The 21,600-nt window shown below is 50.0% G+C and overlaps 1 protein-coding gene and 1 pseudogene across 2 annotated transcripts; one reads left to right on the top strand and one right to left on the bottom strand.

Moving 5' to 3' along the window:
- Positions 1-337: 337 nt before the first annotated feature.
- Positions 338-1,122, bottom strand: LOC105311421 (annotated as a pseudogene).
- On the top strand, positions 491-21,448 carry LOC105311420 (phylloquinone omega-hydroxylase CYP4F2-like). 2 transcript variants are annotated; one of them, XM_023527099.1, is made up of 14 exons: positions 491-502; positions 8,506-8,539; positions 9,042-9,240; positions 12,243-12,386; positions 13,483-13,536; positions 13,626-13,753; positions 15,455-15,576; positions 16,350-16,620; positions 17,625-17,691; positions 17,880-18,009; positions 20,066-20,199; positions 20,295-20,359; positions 20,537-20,619; positions 20,979-21,448. In XM_023527099.1, exons 3-14 carry the CDS (start codon positions 9,189-9,191, stop codon positions 21,154-21,156), a joined length of 1,428 nt encoding a protein of 475 aa, XP_023382867.1. In that variant the 5' UTR covers positions 491-502; positions 8,506-8,539; positions 9,042-9,188; the 3' UTR covers positions 21,157-21,448. The 2 variants fall into 2 exon arrangements, with proteins under 2 accessions (XP_023382867.1, XP_011385713.1); XM_011387411.2 differs by lacking the exons at positions 491-502; positions 12,243-12,386 and adding an exon at positions 10,491-10,635 and having other exon boundaries at positions 8,484-8,539.
- The last annotated feature ends 152 nt before the right edge of the window (positions 21,449-21,600 follow it).

Below are 21,600 nucleotides of genomic sequence, written 5' to 3'. Positions count from 1 at the left end.
AGAGAGCATTTATTTCTTCCTGGGCCTAGCAGGCTGAGAGCAGAATACAGACGAAGGCACTGGGGCCTGTGGGCCATTCATGGCCTGGAGTTTGTCTGCCCGGGTGGTAACTGTGAACATCTGTGCCAGGGTGCACGGGGACTGGCGGGGCCCTCCCAGAACTGAGAGAAGGGCTTTGGGGCATGGAAGCCATGCAAGTGTTGGCTTGGCACAGATGCGCTGGAGGGGTCGTAGAGTGGGTGTGAGGTGGGTGTGCTGGGGCTGAGGGGATCCGTGGGGGCGGGTGTGTTAGAGTGTCTTTGAGCCGGGATAACTTGGCACATGGCACGTTAGGATGTGTTGGGCCCTGGCTGTTGACTGAGGAGCTGGGTGCCAATGACTGCGAGTACGGAAAGGCCGGTGGATCAGCAGGACCCACGAGGACATGACTGCAGACAGGATCAGCCCTGGGAGAGACCGAAGAGTCCAAGGGGACTGCTACAGCAAGGCGAGAGGGGGAGAGGTCTGGTGTTCCCATCCAGGAATACAGCCGACTGCAGCCGCTCCTGGATGTTCACCTGAATTTGGCCGGTGCCACATTTGCCAAGAGATCTGAAGGTACAGAACGTGGTGTCCAGCCTGAACAGGCAGCTGATGAAGTTGTCAAAATCTGTGTTCCCTCTTATCCAAGTAGCCTCTGATGATCATGTCGTAGAGATGCTCATTCACATGGAACCCTGCTGCCTCAAAGGCCCTTGGGTGTTCACTGCTATCAATGGTTCCTGAACCATCAACACAGAACCGTTTGTATATGGCCTGCCACTTTTTGATGCTGTTCCACAAATACTTGAATTCCTCGAAACTCAGCCTGCCCGTCATGTCACTATCCATCACGGCCCCCATGCTGTGACACGTGTCAAAGCCAAAACCATCGGTCTTCAGATCAAGGTTTTGGGTCACGACCTTGTTGAGAACATTCACGAGTTCTGTGGCGCTGACCTCCATATCGTCTCCAGCCAGCTGGGCAAAGAGCCTCCAGAACTGCCAGAGCCCCTCATTCTCATTGGCCTCGATGTCGAAGTAATGGGTGCATGGGGGCGGGGGCCCTAGGTTGTACTGTGCAGCTGCCTTGCTGACGGTGCTAATGACTCACCCAGGATGCACAAGGCAGTTCCGCCACCACCGCTGCCACGGCCACCATCTCTGCCTCCAGCCCTGGGAGAGTGCCCCTGAGTACATTCCCCAGGCCCCTGCCTCTGCCCTTCAAGAACGAGTGGACCAAGAATATGGCTTCGGACTCAAGATTCTGCCTCTCTCATCGGTCGGCCATCTGTCTGGTGCCTGGGTCTGTGGCTGCGTCAGCCAGGTCACATATCACTTTTTTTTTACAGCTTTATTGAAATATAATAGACAATTAGTTGCTTATATTTACATTGTAAATTCAACAAGTTTTTTTCAGTTGTAGTTGGTGTACAATAACACATTCATTTCATTTGTACAGCATAGTGATTAGAGATCTATACAACTCACAGTGAACACTCCACTAAATTTAGTAACCCTCTTCCCTCTTACATGTTTATTACAACATTGCTGACTATTTTCCTATTTTATCTCCATGACTATTTTGTACCTATCCGTTTGTACTTCTTAATCCCTTCGCCCTTTTTCACCATAACCCCCAACCCCCTGCCCATCTAGTAGCCCTCAAAATATTCTCCGTATCTATGAGTTTGTTTTCATTTTTGTTGTTGTTTATTTTGTTCTTTAGATTCCACATGTACATGAAATCATGTGATACTCGTCTTTCTCTACCTGACTAACTTCATTCAGCACAATACCCTCTATGTCCATCAAAGCGATATCTTTTTCCATCCCCTTCCTTTTAGTCTGTGTGTGTCTTTTCATCTGAAATGAGTTTCTCGTAGGCAGCATATATAGGTAGGAGTCTTATTTTCTTATCCACTCAGCCAGTCTTTCTTTGGATTGGAGCATTTAGTTCTTTTCCATTTGAAGTCCTTGTTGATAGTTATGTAGTTATCACCATTCTTTATTTATGTTTTTGATACATGTGTTTTCCTTCTTCTTAAAGAAGTCCCTCCAACATTTCCTACAATTCTGGCTTGGTGTAGATGAATTCCTTCAGCCCTTTTTTTTTAGGGAGGGGGCGTCTGGGAAGCTCTTTATTGTCCTTTGATTCTAAATGATAGCTTTGATGTATAAAGTAATCTTGGTTGCAGATCCTGGGTTTTCATCACTTTGACTATTTTGTGCCAAGCCCTTCTGTCCTGCATAGTTTCTTTTGAGAAATCAGCTGCCAGTCTTACGGGTGCTCCCTTGTAGGTAACTAACTGCTTTTCTCTTGCTGCTTTTACTATCGTTTCTTTGTATTTAATCTTTGGCATTTTAATTATGATGTGTCTTGGTGTGGGCCTCTTTGAGTTCATCTCTTTTGGGACTCTCTGAGCTTCCTGGAGTTGTATGTCTATTTCCTTCACCAGGTTAAGGAAGTTTTCCATCACGATTTCTTCAAATAGGTTTTCAACTTCTTGTTCTCTCTCTTCTCCTTTAGGTGCCCCTATGACACGGATGCTGTTACTCTTAATTTTGTCCCACAGGCTCCTTAAATTATTATTATATTCTTGGCTTCTTTTTTCTTGCTGTTCTGATTGGATGTCTTCTGCTTCCCCATCCTCTACATCGGTGATTTGATCCTCTGCTTCATCCATTTTGTCGATTCCCTCTAATATAGTCTTCATCTGAGATAATGTATTCTTCATTTCTGACTGGTTCCCTTTTATAATTTCTCTTTCCTTTTTTACGGTTTTTAAATCTCTTTGTTAAAGTTTTCAATGAGTTCACCTACACCTCCCCTAAGTTCACTGAGCATCCTTATAACCGATGTTTTGAACTCTGCATCTGTTAGATTGCTCAACTCCATTTTTCCTGGAGCTCTGTTCTGTTCTTTCATGTAGGTTCTGCTTCTCTGTCTCCCCATTTCGGCAGACTTTCTGTGTCTGTTTCTATGTACTAAGCAAAGTTCCTAAGTCTCCCAGTCTCGTTAGCATGACTTTGTATAGTAAGTGTCCAGTGGCACGGTCCTGAGAGGGGTTCAGCTGCAGGCCATCTGTTAAGATTCAAGCAATCCATAGATGCTGTGCTTATAGTTGTCTCAAAAGGCCACACCAGAAACCGAGGCCAGCTGCCAGTAGTGTGGGTCTTGGAGCTGCTCGGCAAGAAGCACAGGACAACTGACACAATTGGATGTGGCTTGGGTAGGGCCATGAGTTTGGGGGAGATGGTGTTTCGGGGAATCCTCTGGGTGGAGTGACCTCTGTTATGCAGTTTGATGACATCTCAGCTATGGCGGCACAGCGTCCACACACTGGGGTGGGGGAGGGCTCAACAGAGGAGCAATGGATACCGCCAGCACTTCTGTCTGGAAGAAAGCCTTGCCTCAGGCCCTCACTCCAACAACTCGATGTCCCCCTGTGAGTCCCTGGTGCTTCCTGAGCAGTCAACCCGGTGCTGGTGCTCAGAGTGAGCAAGTCTGTCACTGCAAAAGTCTGGTCACGGGCGGCCTGCTGCATCTGCGTACACTCTGTCCTTCTCAGCAGCTTCGGACCAGGCAGCCTCATGTCACCGCCCGCTCCTGACTCCTACCATTGCAGGGTAATTTCTTATTTCTCTCCCTAGTCATAGGGCTTCTCTTTATCTAGACCCCAGGGAACTCTGCTTTCTGCTTGCTCCATGTTTCCTTCACAGCTTTGGTGTGGTCGCAGGAGGAGTCATACAAAGCCTTTGTCATCTACGCCACTTTGCCCGGTCTTCCACATATCACTTTCTAAATTGGGACATTATTGATATAAAACTCTATTAGTTCCAGGTGTCCAACATAATGATTCCATATTGATCACCACAATAACTCCAGTTAATTTATGACAACTCTCATAGTTACAGAATTTTGTTCTTGTGATGAAAACTTAAGATTTACTATCTTAGGAACTTTCAAATATATAATGCAGTATTATTAACTATAGCCACCATGCTGTACGTTCCATCCCTAGGACTTATTTTATAACTGGGAATTTGTACCTTTTGATTCCCTTTACCATGTCCCCCACCCCTTACCTCTCACCTTTGGCAACCATCAATCTGTTCTCTGTATGTAAGAGTTCGTTTTTTCGGGTTGTTTTTTAGATTCCACATATAAGTGAGATCATACGGTATTTGTCTTTCTCTGTCTAATGATTTCACTTAGCATAGTGTCCGTAAGGTCTATCCATCCATCCATCCATCCACCCATCCATCCATCCATCCATCCATCCATCCATCCATCCATCCATCCATGTTGTCACAAAAAGCAAAATTTCCTTCACATATCGCTTTGGAATATACTTTCCTCACTCTGCCTTTGTCTGCTAGAACTCTTGCAACACTGAGGTTTTATCAGGCCTATTTTTCAGATGTAAAAACTGAGGCTCAGAAGGGTGACAAGCTGTGCCTAAGGCTGGTCACTCACGCAGGGACCACCACCGCTGGTCTGACACACACTTGCCTCGCTCTGGATGGGGGTAATAGGGCCCCTGGAGAAGGACCAGTTTCCGCCTCCCCTCTATACTGGCTGGAGGGCATTTCATAAGTCAGGTTTGTGCTGTTTGGCAGCTGAGATGTTCCTAGTTGTGTGATTTGAGGGGACATTCAGGCCTGTGTGATTTGGAAACTAAGACCTTCACCTTTGGGGATGGTCTAGCCTCCTCAGTCTTGGAGCAAAGTCCCCACCTGAGATGCCCTTCTATTACTTTATCTTGTAATCGGTGGAGCCCTGGTTGGGTAGGCCCTGCCCTCGTGATGGCTGCAGAGCCCTGCTGGGGTTTGAGTTCTAGGTCATGGCTGGTGAATGTTCCACACCCACTTAGAGCTTCGATATGGGGCCAGATTCTGCTGCCCACTTTGGCCTTCCTAAGGATCCATTGCGTAATCTCATGGGTTAGTGCTCTCAGCCCCAGTGTCAAAAGAACAAGAACCTGCTTGCCTTGCTGTGCAGCCTGGGTGTCCCATTCCATGTCTGCCCTTGAAGACCCTCCCTCTTTATTCAGGTCTCTGCTCACTGTGACCCCCGGCCTAAGGTAGGACCTCTCCCCCAGGCATATCACTGGTCACTGTCTGATAGCTTCTGATCATTTATGTGATCATCGCCCATCTCCCCATGAGACATGAGCCCCTTGACAGCAGGGACAATGTCTGCCGTGCTGCCTGCTATATCCCCAGTGTCTAGAACAGTAGTAACCAGACAGAACAGATGTTCAGTAAACTTACGGTTGTCTGAACAGCCCCGGGAGGTATATGTTTTTCGCCTTATTTTATAACTGAAAACAATTGAGAACTGGAGAGGCGAAGGTGTTCCCCTCCCCATGTCCCTTGCAGAACCCGGACTCGGAGGTCTTAAAGCAACAGGTCTTCAAACTTGAAGAAGTATACATGACTCGCAGCTGGGATGCAGTTCTGAGCCAGTATTTCTGGGCGGGGGTGCTAGAAACTGCATTTCCCGCAAGCTCTCTGGTGATACTGATGGTGGAGATCTGAGGAGCACATTTTGATAGCCAAGTCTTAAAGCTCATGACAGCAAAGCTCACTTTCTTTCCCAGATATTTACCGAGCACATACTATGTTCTAGGCTTTGCTGTCACCTGTACTGTCAAATTTACCGCAAGTTGCTTCACTTCTCTGAGTCTCTGGTTCCTTTTCTGTAAAAACGGACCTGTGAGAGTGATATTGCAGAGCCGTTGGCGGGGGGGGGGGGCGGTCACACAGCAACAACCGGAGCAACAACAATGACTAGCATCTATTGACCCCTTCCTCTGTCCTATGTGTCTTACACGCAATTGTTGCTTTTACTTATTGCCAGCATCTTGGGAGGTGGTGCTAATGAAAAATGAGAAGGAGGACAGCTTAGTGCTTTGGAGAACCCAGTGTAAAGGCTGGTGCACATCCTGGCTCCACCAGCTGTGTGACTTTGAGCAATTCACTTAAATAGAATTCAGCTTTAGTTTCCTCATCGGTAAAACGGGGAGAAGAAGGCTCCTATACCTGACGGGCTGAAAACATATTCAGTGGCTTATGTTGTCAAATGCTGGTGGTGGCTGCCATTCCTGCTCTAGGCAGCATGACCATTCTTGCACACAGTAGGCCTGCATGAGTTGAGTCCCTCGGGGCACTGGGAGCTCTTTGTCCTGCGTGTCCTAGGACTCTGGTTTATCATGCTTTGGCCCTGCCCCCTGTCTCTGATATGGAAGGACCTGCCAGCATTTGAATTCTGCCCCTGCAGAGGGGAGGAGATTCTGGATGGAGGGTGCAGGGCTGTAGGACTAGCCACCTGAATCCCCTGACCAGTGGGAGAGGGGAGAGGGAGGTTTGGAGCCTCCTTGACGTACTACCAGTGTCAGGAGAACTGTCTTTCCCCCACTCTCTCGCTCAGTCGCTCTGCCAGGAGCCCCGCACTTCGAGCAGTCCCTCACCTAAGACAACCCCCCAGAGCAATTCTAGACAAGATTAAGGGCCAGGAGCAGAGCAGTAGGTCAACTGGAAGGATAACTTATGTGGTGACACAAGGCCTCAAGATATCTCCTTTCTGGAGTTACTACATTGGCTGAGATTCACCAGTATATACATCCCCGGATTAATAAGGTATTCTTCCTTATGAGTGGAGGTGGAGCCGCGTGGCAGAGAGAAAAGGCTTGGGCTTGGGAGTATGACAGATCTGGGTTCCTTCCAGCTCGACTACTTGGGCTAGAGGTTTGTGATCTCTGAGCTTCAGTTTGCTCTTCTGTTAAATGGGTGTCTTCCCTCCCGTGGATGCCATCACCTGGGTTTCTGCCTGATCCTCAGGGCACTGGCCTAGAGAGTGAGGGGAGGGGGATGTATCACCTTCAAGCAGAACATCTGGCACATAGTAGGTTTACTTTACGTGGCGCACCTGACACACAGAAGGAACATTTTTTATAGAGTACCCAGCACCTAGCAGGCATGCTTTCTATAGATCACCTGGGAGACAGTAGACCGAATTTATATAGAGTGTCCAGCACACAGTAGGAATGCTTTAATTAAGTCCTTTGCACAGAGTACGTTTAGTTTATGTAGAGTACCTGACGCACATGGTAGGTGTGCTTTATGTAGAGTACCTGGCATACACTGAGCATGCGTTACCTAGAGTACTCTGCATGCAGTAGGTGTGATTTATATAGAGCTCCTGACACTTAGTCAGCATGTCTTATGGAGAGTACCTAGTGCACAGTAGGCACGCTTTATGTACAACACCTGGCAGACAGAATTTTATGTAGAGTACTTCGCATACAGTGGGTGCACTGTGTGGAGAGTACCTGGCACACAGTAGATGTGGTTTACAGAGTACACCTGGCATATAGTAGGTACACTTGAGGTAGAGCACTTGACACACAGTAGGCCCACTTTTGGGGGCACCCGGCACAAGTAGGCACATTGTAGAATGTACATGGCACACAGTAGATGTGCTTTATATAGCGAACCTGGCACACAGTAGGCACACTTTATGTAGAGTTCCTGGCACAGAGTAGGATGCTCTTTGAGGTACCCAGCGCACAGTAGGCACACTGTTCATATAGTCCTCTGAGCGGAGACGTTTTACTTTATGTAGCATACTGGCACACAGCAGCACAAGTCCTAGCTGCCAGCCCTTATCCTTCACTCCATCTTTTGGGGGGTTCCTGATCCTTGCCACCTTCCTGTGGAACACACTTCTGTTACCCTGTCAAGATCTCATCTGGCATCCTGTTTCTCAGATGGAAGAATGAGCCCAGAGGGAGCCATCATAGCTGGCAGTCAGAGCCATGCAAGGGAGAACGCATTCGGGGTTTCCCAGATCTGCCCTCTCCTGTCTGGACCTCTCAGTTTTACCCTCCTTGCCTTAGGTGCCCTCTTTTCCCTAGGCCCTTCCTGCTCTGAAGCTGACAGGGAAGTGCCAAGCCAGGCTGGATTGTTTGTTCCCAGCAGGTCTAAGTCCAGGCCCTAGGTTGTTTGCAGGTAGGACTTGAACTCCTGCCAGGCTGTCCACCTAACATAACAGATGCCTGAGTCTTTTGTCTCTGAGTAACGCAAGTGTGAGCTGATTCTGGGCCCAGGTGGGAGAAGATTTTGGAAAATGGGGTAAGACGTAACTGGCAACACTCAAGTTCAAACTTTTACCTGCTACACCCTGGCATTGGGAGGGTAGGGGAGACAGTAAACTTGGGGGCCTAGAGTCACTTTTGCTTACCCCTCGATTTGACTCTACCCGACATGGGAGGTGCTGAGTCCTGAGGATCCAATATCCACACTGCATGAACCCTGAGCTGGTTCCTCTCTGGACTCAGGTGGCACTGGCTTCAAGTTTTGGGCCACCGCCAATGGGGAGGAAGTGGCGAGTTCATTTGGGGATTGGCTGACTCACTCAAGCCTTGCCTTGCTCAGTTCAGAGGTCGGCCTGGCAAGAAGACCTTCTAGGAAGAGAGCGAGGAGGCTGTGAGGAAGGAGCTGCTCCCGGCAGAAGGTGCCAGGCTGGGGCTGGTGGGACTGAGGGTCCTGGTTCAGGGTGGGGGAGGCACTGCCCAAGGCGGGGTGGCTCTGAGGAGTGGGCTGGCCCAGGGGATGGTGGTTTCCTTGTAACCGGAGCCTCTGGCAACCTCCCTCTGATGCAGTTTCAGAGGTTCTTCATTCGTCTTTCTCTTTCTCCCTTCTTCTCTCTCTGTCTCTCTCTCTTCTCCTTCCGTCTCTGTGTCTCTCACTTTCCGTCTCTCTGTTGCTCTCTCCCCGTCTGTCCCTCTGTCTCTCTTCCTCTGTATTTTCTTGGGTCTCCTGTCCTTCCTGAACCTGCATGTGCCTATCTCTGAGCCCTCCCTGCCCCTAGCACTCACCATCCCTGCCACTCCCGTCCCGTCCCTCACACTCTTGGCCCCCTCTCTCTGTCTGTAAGCTGCCGCCATCTCTGCCTCCGAGCCCCCATCGCCACCCCATCCTTGGCCTCAGAAGCTCACCCTCTGTCCGCCCTGCAGAATGCTACAGCTGAGCCTGTCCTGGCTGGGACTTGGGCTCCCGGCAGCCTCCCCGTGGCTGCTCCTGCTGCTGGTGGGGGCCTCCTGGCTCCTGGCCCGCTTCCTGGCCCGGGCCTATGCCTTCTATGACAACTGCTACCGCCTCCGATGTTTCCCACGGCCCCCGAAACGACACTGGTTTTGGGGTCACCTGGGCCAGGTGAGTGTGGGCAGCAGGAAGAGTCCGGGGTATCAGGTGGCTGGGCTCCCGAAGGGATTGGGAATGGGTCTTAGGGCTTGGGCTGGGTCTAAGACATCAGAGAAGTGAAAGGTGTCAACGGGAACCCCTCTTTTCTTATTCATCTGCTCTGCCATCCCAGACCCTTCTCACGTCCTTGTCCTCCCCTTCTGAGGGCTTGGCCATGGGAGCTGGCCTTGGTCACTCTTCTCTATTCCTTCTTGCCGTATGACCTCAGCTGAGTCACTCACCCTCTCTCGGTCAATCTCCTCAAGTGTGTTGAATCCTCACCTCAGGGTCCTTGGGGAGCAGGGACCAGGTCACAAGAGTGGAAACAGCTTATGTGCACCTGCCTAGAACACCTGGGATATTTGTCAGGCTTGGATGGGGCAACCTAAAGAACTAGAGAGGGTGCCTCACCAGAAGGTGAACTGCCCTCCTTCCTCTCATGGGAAAGAAATGTGGCCTGTTTCTTCATTTCTAAATAGCATGATTGATGGGCATGTCTATGAGTTGAGGAGCAAAAGATAGATAGATGATAGGTAGGTAGGTAGGTAGATAGATAGAAAGATAGGTAGATAGATAGATAGATAGATAGATAGATAGATAGATAGATAGATGATGGATGGATGGATGGATGGATGGATGGATGGATGGATGGATGGATGGACGGAAGAACGGACAGATAGGAAGCTCTATTCACAGAACCTTGCCGGCAGAAGGGGCTCATAGATGGTAGCCACCCTCCTGATTGATGAGTAGAATTCACGCCTGTCCCTTGGGTCCACTGGGGCTGGAAGGTCCCAGAACTGCAGACCCTTCACCTTTTGAGTAACTGAAGACCATGCGGACCAGCTAGGGCATGAAAGGATGTGGGATCAAGACCCACGGATAAGTCCTGAGACCACCCTGCTGTCCACTAACCTTATGGGGACCTCCCTGTGCCCACACCCCCAGCAGTCTGGAGCCACTCCCAGAATGAGGAAAGTCCATCTTCTCTAGTCAAGGTTGTCCTGTCTATGGGCAGAGAGCATGTTTTCTCCCTGTGTCCTGAGGTATACCCTGGGGACTTGCGGGAGCCTCCGGGATCCCCCCGCCACAAGAGGAAAGAAGCAAGAGGAAGCAGATTCCCTCTATCTGAACAGAATCTAGATACACTGTGCACTGCACAGGCTGCAGGGGGGACATGCTATGGCTCCTTTTGGTGAGTGACAGCTTTGCCTTGCTTGCAGGTCCCCCCCACAGAGCAAGGCCTGAGGGACATTACTCAGCTGGTGACCACCTATCCCCAAGGATTTATGGTCTGGCAAGGTCCCATTATTCCGCTCATCATTTTATGCCACCCTGACATAGTCAGGGTTGTCACTAACGCCTCAGGTATTCACACTCAGCTTATGGTGGTGGGTGCCGTGGCACACCTGAGGCTTCCAGCTCCTCCCTGCCAAGCTTATGGTTCTAGCTGTATGACCTCAGCTGAGTCACTCTCCCTCTCTCGGTCAATCTCCTCAAGTGCATTGAACCCTCACCTCAGGGTCCTTGGGGAGCAGGGACCTTGGCCCTCTTCCTCCTTTCCTTCCAGCCATTTTCTTCTCTTTTTTCTTGTATTCAAATCTGCCTTCTCCCTCCAAGGCTGTCTGTCACCTGCCCTGGTGTCCTGGGCACCATTGGGGCCTCAAGAGGCTTCAACCCAAGGTTCTGTCCTGGAGGAAACCTCAATATTAAGGAGACGAATCTGGATAGACGGATCCCCAACCTAGGGTGGTCACGAATGGCCAAAGGTGGGCTGTGGCAGCCCAGAGAAGAAGCACGGTCTCTGCTGGGGCAGGCTAGAAGGCTTCCTGGAGGAGGAGTTGCTGGAGCTGGGTCTGGAACAATGAACAGAAACATTTAGAAACAGAGAGTAGAATGATGCAGGGGGCATTGTTCGTATTCCAGGGCCCCAGTGCCCCCCATCCCCAGAGCAATGAGGGCTTGTGGCTGGTGGAGGATTTGTGCTTGCTATTTCTGTGATGTCCACTTCCGGTGAGTCAGTTCCTTCTACCCTATCCTGTGGCTCATCTACGTCACATTCATTGCTCTACTGCTGCAGGCCCCAAAATCTCTCCAAAGAGACTCCATGTCAGCCTGGATCCCTTCCCTTCCTCACCCTCAGACAGATGGGGCTGAGCAGGGGAACAGGTAGCATTCACCAGAGAGCTTGGCTCAGATGCCAAAATTCTGGATGACTCTGGGCAGGTCCTCTGTTCTCATCGGCTGCTGAGATATCCTTCAGTTCTGAGTGGTAGAAACTCAAGCCTGTATGATCTAAGCAAATAAAGGGAATTGGTCAACTCTCAAGTCCATGGAGGTTGTCTTCAGACATAGATGGATGCAGGTGTCACACAATGTCCTTAGTATTTTGTTTTCGTTTTTTAGTTCTGTTTTCTTCTGTGATCATTTAACTCTCATGCTAGTAAGAGGAATTCCAGAAGCTCAGCCCCCATGGAAAAGTGAGCTTCTTCCCAACAGTTCCAGGAAAAGTTGCAGGCATCCTTTTAATTTGTCTGGCTTGGTCCAGTTTCTCATCCAGTCACTGCCACTCTGATTGCCCTGTTTGGGCAGGCACAGGGTTCTCAGAGCTATTGTTTTGGAGTTCAAAGCAGTTTGATGGTTAAGAATTCAGGCCCTGGATTCAGAGAGACCTGGGTTCAGGTCTCAGCAACGCCATTTACTATCTGGGAGATCAGGGGCAAGTGACTTCATTGTTCAGAGCCTCAGTTTCCATATCTGGAAAATGGGGATAGAAGTCAGGTGACTGTGGTATTTGGGATCCAAATGAGGGAAGACTCGCATTGTCATGTACTGAGGGTGTGGCAAATGAACCCAGGAGGAGGATGACCTGCTGGGCAAGATTCGTGAGGCTCAGATCTGGGTCTCTGCCCTGCAGGTGCTTCCCTTTGACCACCTAGAAGAATGTGAATTGGGTCCTCTTTGTTCCCCTCCAGATTCAAAGCTCAGAGGAAGGTCTCTGTACACACAGGACCTGGCAAGCACCTATGGGGATGTGTGCTGCTGGTGGGTAGGGCCCTGGCACGCAGCCGTTCGCATCTTCCACCCCAACTGCATCAAGCCAGTGCTCTTTGCTCCAGGTAGACATCCCCCTGGCCACAGCTTGCCCATTGCTGAGGTCTCTACGTTGCTTCCAACTGGGCAGGTGACAGAAGTGCAGATAGAAGGGGCGGTGGCAGAGACACCAATTTCTCTGTCTCACCTCGACCCCCACCCACCCGCCCCACCTCCAGTCATGTCTACTCATGCATAGGATGTGTCTGCGTGACATCTTCTGTATGGACATGCCTGGTCGCATTTATGTTTCTACTCATGACCTAGTAACAGCTGGTGCACGTTCACACCTGGGCTCAAATAGAGATGGCCTTAGTTGTGTCTGGGGCTCAGCTGTAGCCAAGGACTTTTGAGTCATGTTGGGGACTGTCTTGTGCTTGTCTGAGATGCCATCTGAGATTGTCTGGTTCTCCTGCTGGTCATACTTGAGCCATGTTTGGGATTTGTCTGATGTCTGGGACCCAGGGTCCCTCTGAGAAGTGTCTGATACCTTATGTGGTGAGTCTTGTCCAAGGCAGGTCATAGGACATGTCTGAGTCACACCTGGTCTGCATCTGTGACATTAATGAGACCATATTTAAGTCCTATCTGGGGCCCATCTGTGAGACGCACTGAGGTCACATCAGATTGTCTTTGCATCCGTGTCAAAGTATGTTGTGTTATGTCAGGGTGTGTCATGCCTGTTGTGTCCTGTCTGGATATACTGACACATGTTTGGATCATGTCAGATGTCCCAGGAGACATCAGAGAGTGCTGTGCCAGACAGGGTGTTCGAGATCCCTATAAAGGCATTTTGCAGAGCGCTGCGTTGTGCTCGGGTGTGTAGAACATGTTGGACCACGTAGGAGCCATGTTAGGGCATGCTGGGCATGTTGTGCCATGTTGGGGTGTGTCTAAGTATGTCGGAGTATGTCTGTGGGCTCTGCCTTTGCTCTGCTCTGTGCTACAGCCTGGTCTTGTCCCCTCACCTCCCCGCCTTCCCTGTTCCCTCTGCCCTTATCCCATTCCTGCTATGCTGGACTTGGAAGGGGAATGCAGACCCCTGGCTGGGAATCCCCTCTCCCTAACCCAAATCTCTTCCCTCCCCTCTCCATGGTCCGTGATGGTCCTCATTTATGTCAGCTGCCATTGCACCCAAGGCCCCCTTCTTCTACAACTCCCTGAAGCTTTGGCTGGGTGAGTAACTACGGGTGAAGAGGGTTGAGGATGCCGTTGAGGGGCCTAAAAAGGCATTGCCCTTGCCCACTCCCTGCTGCCTCTGCTAGGGGATGGGCTCCTGCTGAGTGCCGGTGACAAGTGGAGCAGCCATCGTCGAATGCTGACACCTGCCTTCCACTTTAATATCCTGAAGCCCTATATGAAGATTTTCAATGACAGCGTGAATATCCTGCATGTGAGTCTCTTGAACCCAGGGGCCCAGCTGGAGCCTTGGGGGTGATGGAAGCTCAGAGACATCTTGTCTGGAATTCTGGCTCTTCTGAGTGGTTTTGCGGTCATTGCTCTTCCTTTACGAGCCTCAGTTTCCTCAGCTGTAAATTGGAATAATAGTCTCAATTTTGTAGGGTAGTCAAGATGACCTAATGGAGTCATGTCCCTGGCACGTGGTAGATGCTCAGAAGGCATTCATTTGTTTCCCTCACAGAAGCCTTGGAATTTTAAGACATGGTTGATGATGATGACGAATATTGCACAGTGGTTATTGCTCACTAACAAACCCCTTCAAAACAGTAAGCGTTTATTATTGCCAACAAATCTATGAGTTAGTTACCTGGCTGGGTCTTCTGGATGTGGATCGGGTCACTCATGTACCTGTGATCAGCTAGCTGTAGGTCAAGTAGGCAGCTTTGCTGATTTGTGCTCAATCTCCTCTCATATGATTGGGGCTTGGCTAGCTGCAGGATGACCTAGGATAGACTCGGCTAGACATTCGAGACTTTGTTTCATAGGGTTCTCTCTCCCTCTCTCTTTCATGGGTGTCTCATGCTGTTTACATGGCAGAGGCAGGGCGCCAAGATATTGAGAGTAAGATGCAATACCTCTTGAGATCTAAGATTAGGATCACCACCGCATCATTCTCACCACAGTCTAGTGGCCAAAGCAAGTCAAAAGGTGGTACAATAGACTCTACCTCCTAATAGATGTTGCTGAAAGATCACATTAAAAAAAGTGTAGATATATGTAGGGAAATGAAGGGTTGGAGGTAAGGGTTTTGTGAAATACCTGGAATTTTTTCATACTTGCAAGCTCACAAGTGAGCTTGTCACTGTTCCCTGGGTTGTGCCAGAGACACGAGACTCCGGGGCCAGAGACAAAGGACAATTTATTACTCATGGCTCAAGTGGCATGTGCTTCTTATTGGTTTGCATTCTCTCTCCAAGTCACCAAATCTCATGAGGTGACACCAGTGCGCTTCAGTGGATGCCTGCTCATGCGGTATGTTGCAATAGGGGAGAGGAACACTAAGTTTAGGGACTCTATAACTTTTATAACAATTGGAAGCAAGCCAGGTATTTGTCCAGGGAGAGACACAACCTCATCCCTCGAGGTCGTTTGCTGCAAATACAACTCTGAGAGAGGGCCCAGGTAAAGAACATCAGGGCCTCGCATTTTTGGCATACTGAAGACTGTGCAGGGTGCTTGGGGCCCATGGACGACAACCTCTCCCAACATGGGACATCTGCCTAATCAATTTATAGCAATGAAGATGGTGACAGCCAACGTTTATTGAGCACTTACCATATGCCAGAAACGACAGGCAAATTCCACGACGTATGTTGTCTAACTTTCATAACTCTGTGAGGCAGAGGTTACTTTTTTTCCCCATTACATATGATGGAATTGAGGCTCATGTAGTTTAGGAAGCTTGCTCATGTTCACACAGCTAGCAAGTGAGCTAATAAATGGATGTAGGATTCCAACCTGGTTTATCTGACACCGAAGGTGGTCATCTTCACTGTTACTGAAGATTTGGCAGGTGGAGCCCCAGGCACACGCATCTGCAGGGAGGACCAGGCTCGAGTGGGCAGTTCCTCCAGGTGGTTGGGGTTGGGGAAGGGGTCAGGCAAGTCTAAGCTCCGTCCCCTTCTCTGTCCAGGCCAAGTGGCAGCGCATGGCCTTGGAGGGCACCATCCGTCTGGACATGTTTGAACACATCAGTCTTATGACCCTGGACAGTCTACAAAAATGCATCTTCAGTTTTGACAGCCATTGCCAAGAGTGAGTCTCTGCCCAGAGCCCGGGAACATGAGCCATAGACCCAAGGGAGCAGATGGAGGGAGGACTGACCGGGGCAATCAGAAGTACCTTCCTGGAGGAGGTGGGTCGAGCTAGACATTGAAGGACAAGGAAGGGGAAAGAGAAAGAGCAATACTTTATGGTAGGGACAAATGATAAACTCCAGGAGGCTGGGATGAGTAGAGTGTGTGCAACAGTGAGGAGACATCCTGGAAATGAGGTTGGAGGGGTTATATCCTGAGGCCACTAAAAAGTCAGGGAAGGAAGTATGAACTTTCTCTTGAGGTTTCCACGGAAGGCATTTGAGCAGATGAGAGTCATGTCCAAAGCTGAGCTTGGACAGCTGACTCTAGAGAAGACCAACTATTGTGTAGACACAGGATGGTGTTGATATTGGATGCAAGGAGACTAGGGAGAGGGCTGGGCTCATTCACCAGCTGGGAAAGGATGAAGTCTGAGTTATGTGGGAATGTTTTGGGAAGGAGAAGGGGCAGATACTGGGTAGGAAAGAGAAGCGAGAAGCACGATGTCTTACCTCATGGGGCCTGGAGGCAACTCACAGAGATAGGACGCAGGAGAGAAGAAAGTCTAGAGAGTCATGTCTCCTGGATCGCCCCCACCATGTATGTGTGGGGCCATCTGTTTCTGGATACTCAGTTTCCTAAAGGGAGGTAGCTCTTGGCTTTTGGTGAGAGGTACTTTTGGGTCTTCAGGTGAGCCAAGTTGTTGCCTCTCTTCCTGCCCTCATCTGGTAGGAAGCCCAGTGAATATATTGCCACCATCCTGGAGCTCAGTGCCCTCACGACAAAACGACGTGATCAGCTCTTCCTGCACATGGATTTCCTGTACTACCTTACCCCTGATGGAAAGCGCTTCCGCCGGGCCTGTCGCCTGGTGCACGACTTCACAGATGCCGTCATCCAGGAACGGCACCGCACCCTCTCTGATCACAGTATTGATGATTTCCTCAAGAACAAGGCTAAGACCAAGACTTTGGACTTCATTGATGTGCTCCTGCTGACCAAGGTATACTTCTCTGGGATCTGAATTCAAGAGGTGGGATGGATCTTGATTTCAAATGTCAGATTGAAGAACTTGAACTTGATGCATAGGGCACTGGAGAGGGTGCTTGAGGAAGGGAAGTAGGGATTCTAGAGATGGCCGTGTATTGCAGCCTGTTGGAGATTGCTAAGTCTGAAAACATAAAGGGCCTGAGATTTTACTCTGCTTCCAAGTTAGCAAGTTAGTCTACCACGGATATCTATATTTGCAGATGCTCTGGAACCATGGGTCGGAGCAGTCCACTTATTACTCACAGCAGTAACAGTAGCCAGAGTAGAACTGTAGCTCTGGTTCTGCATTCTCAAACTCTTCTGAGGGCCGCATGATGCTTTAACCTGTACGTGCAGCCATGCTTGCATCACAGAAGTACCTTCACATTTTGAATCTTGGAACTTACACAGGACAGCTGATACTTCTGCCCCTTCTTCCCTATGGCGGTGGGGGAGGGAGGGAGAGAGGGGGACAGGGAGAGAGAGAGAGAGACAGAGAGGGAGAAGAGGGAGAGAGATTATTATTGCTCTGGAGCACAAACAAATGTTCTTCAGTGAGAAGGCAAAGTCTATAGGATCCGTGGATCTACAATCTATTCCTTATCTCCAGGGAAGATAAAAAATCTGTAGATTTACTATCCTAGAATGTGAGTAACTTATTCTGGAGCAACGTTCAATTTGTAACTTCCAAGGCAAGTTGCCATTCGATCATCCTGTAACCCAAGCTGTCGCTAACTTTTTTTCTCAGAAAGCCCTCATCCCATAGAAACATGAAAATATTCATGGATCGTGGATTCCTCCCACCAGGAGGCAAGGAGGCCAAGGAGGAGGCCTGTGGATGGAAGCCTCTGGCAATAGTGAACAAGGAGGTCTAGGATGGCAGGGTGGGCTTGGGCTTCTGGATGGATGATGGAGCTTCAGAGATTGTCTCAGGGTCCTCAGAGCTGGTATGATTTGGGGAGTCTTGCTTTCTCTCAGGATGAAGATGGGAAGAAATTATCAGACGAGGACATTCGAGCTGAAGCTGACACCTTCATGTTTGAGGGTGAGGGTCCCAGTGGGACTACAGAGGAGGCAGGGGTCTCTCCAACCCAGGGACTTGGCGGGTGGGCCCTGAACCACCCCATCCCTCCTAATCCTCCCCACCCTCCCTGAGGGCCTCATGTCAGGGCACAGTTTACCCTCCATGGCTGAAGCAGCCCGCAGACCCCGGCCTGTCTGGCTGCCTCTCAGGTCACGACACCACAGCCAGTGGCCTCTCTTGGGTCCTGTACAACCTCGCAAAACACCCAGAATACCAGGAGCGCTGCCGGCGGGAGGTGCAAGAGCTCCTGAAGGACCGGGAACCTAAAGAGATGGAATGGTGAGTGCAGGTTCTCATGGCCTGTTTCTGAGCGCCTCTCATTGGCTCTGCTTCCTAGGCGGGGAAGAGGGAAGATTTTTTGGTCAATTCTGTCATTTTTGCTTAGTGAGAGTGGGAGCAGAGACCAGAGGCAGGGTCTGGTAGTCAGCCTGGATAGCAGGGGATAGGCTACAGGATTTGGGGACTGAAAGATCTGGGCTGCTGAGAGAATTAGTGACTATGTGTTAGGGCAGTCGATGCCGCTTAGCACATATTCAGGAGACATGACTCTCCCTTTTCTCTCTAAATTCGCATTAAAACAAACAAACAAACAAACAAAAAACCCAACTCCCTGAATGTTTGCTCATCTCCTGTCTCCTAATTCCTTCCACAGTGTTTAGTCCAGGATTCACAGAGGACACCTAGGGACTAAAGTCATTCAGCTCTTGTCCAGAGTGAATGAATGTTCATCCATTTAGTCTCTATTCAGCAAACACTGCTAACCTGCCTTCCCATCCCCAATTCTGTGCCATCTCCAAATCTCCCCAGCCCCATTCTGTGTCCTGGAGACCTGGAAATGACCCAAACCCAGCCTTTGCCTTCTAGGAGCTCCCAGCCTGGTGGGGAGAATAATCCCAGGTTAGGACACTCCCAGTCCACATGGGCAGGACTGGGGCCAACAGCAAGATAGGCAAGGCTGAGGGTCAAAAGAGTGTCATAGCTGAGACCATGGATGCTGATCAGTAGATATTTGCATGTATTAGGGTGCAATTAGCTCAAGAAGACACCTGGGCAAAGTGAAGGGGTGGAGAGAAGGGCAGAGGCAGAGGGAGGAGAGAGTAAAAGGGTTGGAGGGAAAGAGAGAGAGGGAGGGAGGGAGGGAGAGGGAGAGGGAGAGGGAGGAGTGGAAGAAACGTTAACGGTTTAAAATTTGAAAGCAATGTTAATGGTTTACAATTTAACCTAAGGACAATGAAGAAGCACTGGAAGAGTTTGATCAGGAGGAGCACAGATCATATCTGAGTACCAGAGAGATCTTTCTATGGCTAGTGTGGGGGACATACTAGAGAGGACAAGCCATGGAATGGGGGCCCAGGGAGGAGATTCTGGGGCCTGGACCAGTCCAGGGGCTGGGAGATGGTGAGGAAGCATTAGGCTGGAGGCATTTTGGAGGTAATGTTCTCCACTCTAAGCCTTTGCTCAGCACAGCAGTCCTGTCAGGTGGAGTTTTTATGCTTTTCAACCAAGACTTCACACGCAATTATGCACTTAGTTAAAAAGAAAAGAGTACGAAAGCGTTTATAATAAAAATAAACTTCCTTCTTCATCCCCACCCTAGGTTTAACTTCCGTCGATGACTTCCTGTGTGTCCTTTCAGGAGTGGTGTTTTGTAGTTTTTCAGTTTTCAACCAGTTAACTATATCAGCTATTAAAAAGTTAAATCACCACAAAAAAGTAAGGGGATTAAAGAAAAAGAATTCAGCTCCATTACTGGATCTTTCACATTTATACAAGGTTTCTGGTGGATTCTCTTGTATTTTCTAAAAATCACTATCTGCCAAAAATGGCACATTTACCCCCACATTTCAAATTGCATCATTCTCCATTTCCCCCCTTGTCTGATTGCATTACTAGTATCTTTAAATAGTATCATGATAAAAAAAAACATTGGATCTATTTTTCTTTTTTACTCATTTGCCTTTTGATTTTACTCTCTTGAAATAAGGAATGTTTTATTTTTTATGCTAATTTTTAAACCTTTTTATGGTTGGCTTTTGTGTGTTGTGCTTTGCTCAGAAAAGCCTCTAAAAATACCTGGCTAAATTTCCTCTGGTACTTTTGTAACATTGCTTTTCTTTTCTTTCCTTTTTATTTTAAACTACTTTATTGTGATATGACTGACATACAAAAAGCTGTACATATTTAATGAACACAACTGAATAAGACTGTAGGTATTTGATCCACTGGAATTTATTTTGTTATAGAGAGAAAGGATCTCATAGAGCAGCGGGAGGGCTGGGTGGGAGGTGTCTCTGTTTTTGCTCCCCGGATAAAGGCTTTGGGACTTCTTCTACAGGGACGATCTAGCCCAATTGCCCTTCCTGACCATGTGCATCAAGGAGAGTCTGCGGTTACACCCCCCAGTCACGATTGTCTCCCGACGCTGTACCCAGGACATCCTGCTTCCTGATGGCCGGGTCATCCCCAAAGGTGCCATCGATGACAGGGGGAGGAGCTCCCGGGCAGGAAGAGGAGCCCGTCAGGCCTGGGTGACCTTTTTCTAACTGGTCCCTTCTCTCCCACAGGTGTTGTCTGCGTTATCAACATTTTCGGGACTCATCACAACCCATCTGTGTGGCCAGACCCTGAGGTGCTGTCTCCTCCTCCCCTTATCCTTGTCCAGTCCTGTTGGGGGACCTAGGGGAGGGCGCAAGGTTCTGACCAGACAAATTAGACATCACCGCCCCTATCATACACATGTCTGCCTCTCCAAGGCCGGCTGCCTTGGGAGACCCCACCCAGCAGCCTTGTCTTGGGCTATCTCCAGGTCTATGACCCCTTCCGCTTCGACCCAGAAAACATCAAGAAGAGGTCACCTCTGGCTTTTATTCCCTTCTCAGCCGGACCCAGGTGAGAACAGCAGGGATCTGAGTCAGGGGCAGGGTGATGTTGGGGCGAGAAGGGGGAAAATTGAAGATGGTGAGCATCTCTCCTTCCCTGTCCTCTCAGAGGTTATGGGTAAGGGACTGGGGAATGGGGGTTGGGTGTGACCAGGGAGTGGCCCCCAGTGTGCTCACGCACTCCCCGCCCCCCCACCTCCGCCCCAGGCCTGCTGGTCTGAGTTGGGGGCTGGAGCCAGGCATACGCCCTGCCACGTGGGGGCCCAGGCATGCTTAGCTCCCTTCTCTGTCCCTGCGGGTGGGAATGGCGGTCCGGGCCAGGTCCCGGGCCAGGTCCCGGCACAGTCCCCTATGCCCTCCCGCCCGCAGGAACTGCATCGGGCAGACCTTCGCCATGAACGAGATGAAGGTGGTCCTGGCACTCACGCTGCTGCGCTTCCGCATCCTGCCTGACGACGCGGAGCCGCGCAGGAAGCCGGAGCTGATCCTGCGCGCCGAGGGCGGACTTTGGCTGCGCGTGGAGCCGCTGAGCGCGGGCCCTCAGTGACCCTCTGTCGCCTGGCCTGGGATCCACCCTGAACCCACACACCTCCCTTTGCAGGTTCCACGGAAACAAACAAACAAACAAACAAAATTGTACTGTCACCTTTGCCCCAGCCTCCCCGAAAGCCAGCAGGGGGCGCTTGGGGCCTGGCTGAGTGGGCGTGGCTGGGTGGAGGGGTCTGGTGTCTGAGTTGAGGACCCTGCCTGCCTCTCCAGCTGACCACAGGATCCCAGGTTGGTTGTGGGTTCTTCAGGAGCCCAAGCACGGATTTTATCCATGGGCAAGAGGGAGCCATGGGAGGTGGTCGATCAGGAGAGGGACCAGGGTCAAGGTCGAACTTAAGGGCTACCTTTGAGGCCCTGTGTCACGCAGGAGAGCCCATAGTGGCTCTACAGTCTAGCCAACTGGACCTCGGTTTTGATCTCCTAATATACCCAATCTTTTCTC

The sequence above is a fragment of the Pteropus vampyrus genome, unplaced genomic scaffold (genome assembly GCF_000151845.1).
Source record: "Pteropus vampyrus isolate Shadow unplaced genomic scaffold, Pvam_2.0 Scaffold1000003877, whole genome shotgun sequence".
In the NCBI taxonomy this organism is placed as follows: Eukaryota; Metazoa; Chordata; class Mammalia; order Chiroptera; family Pteropodidae; genus Pteropus; species Pteropus vampyrus.
This window is presented reverse-complemented; position numbering and strand designations above follow the sequence as displayed.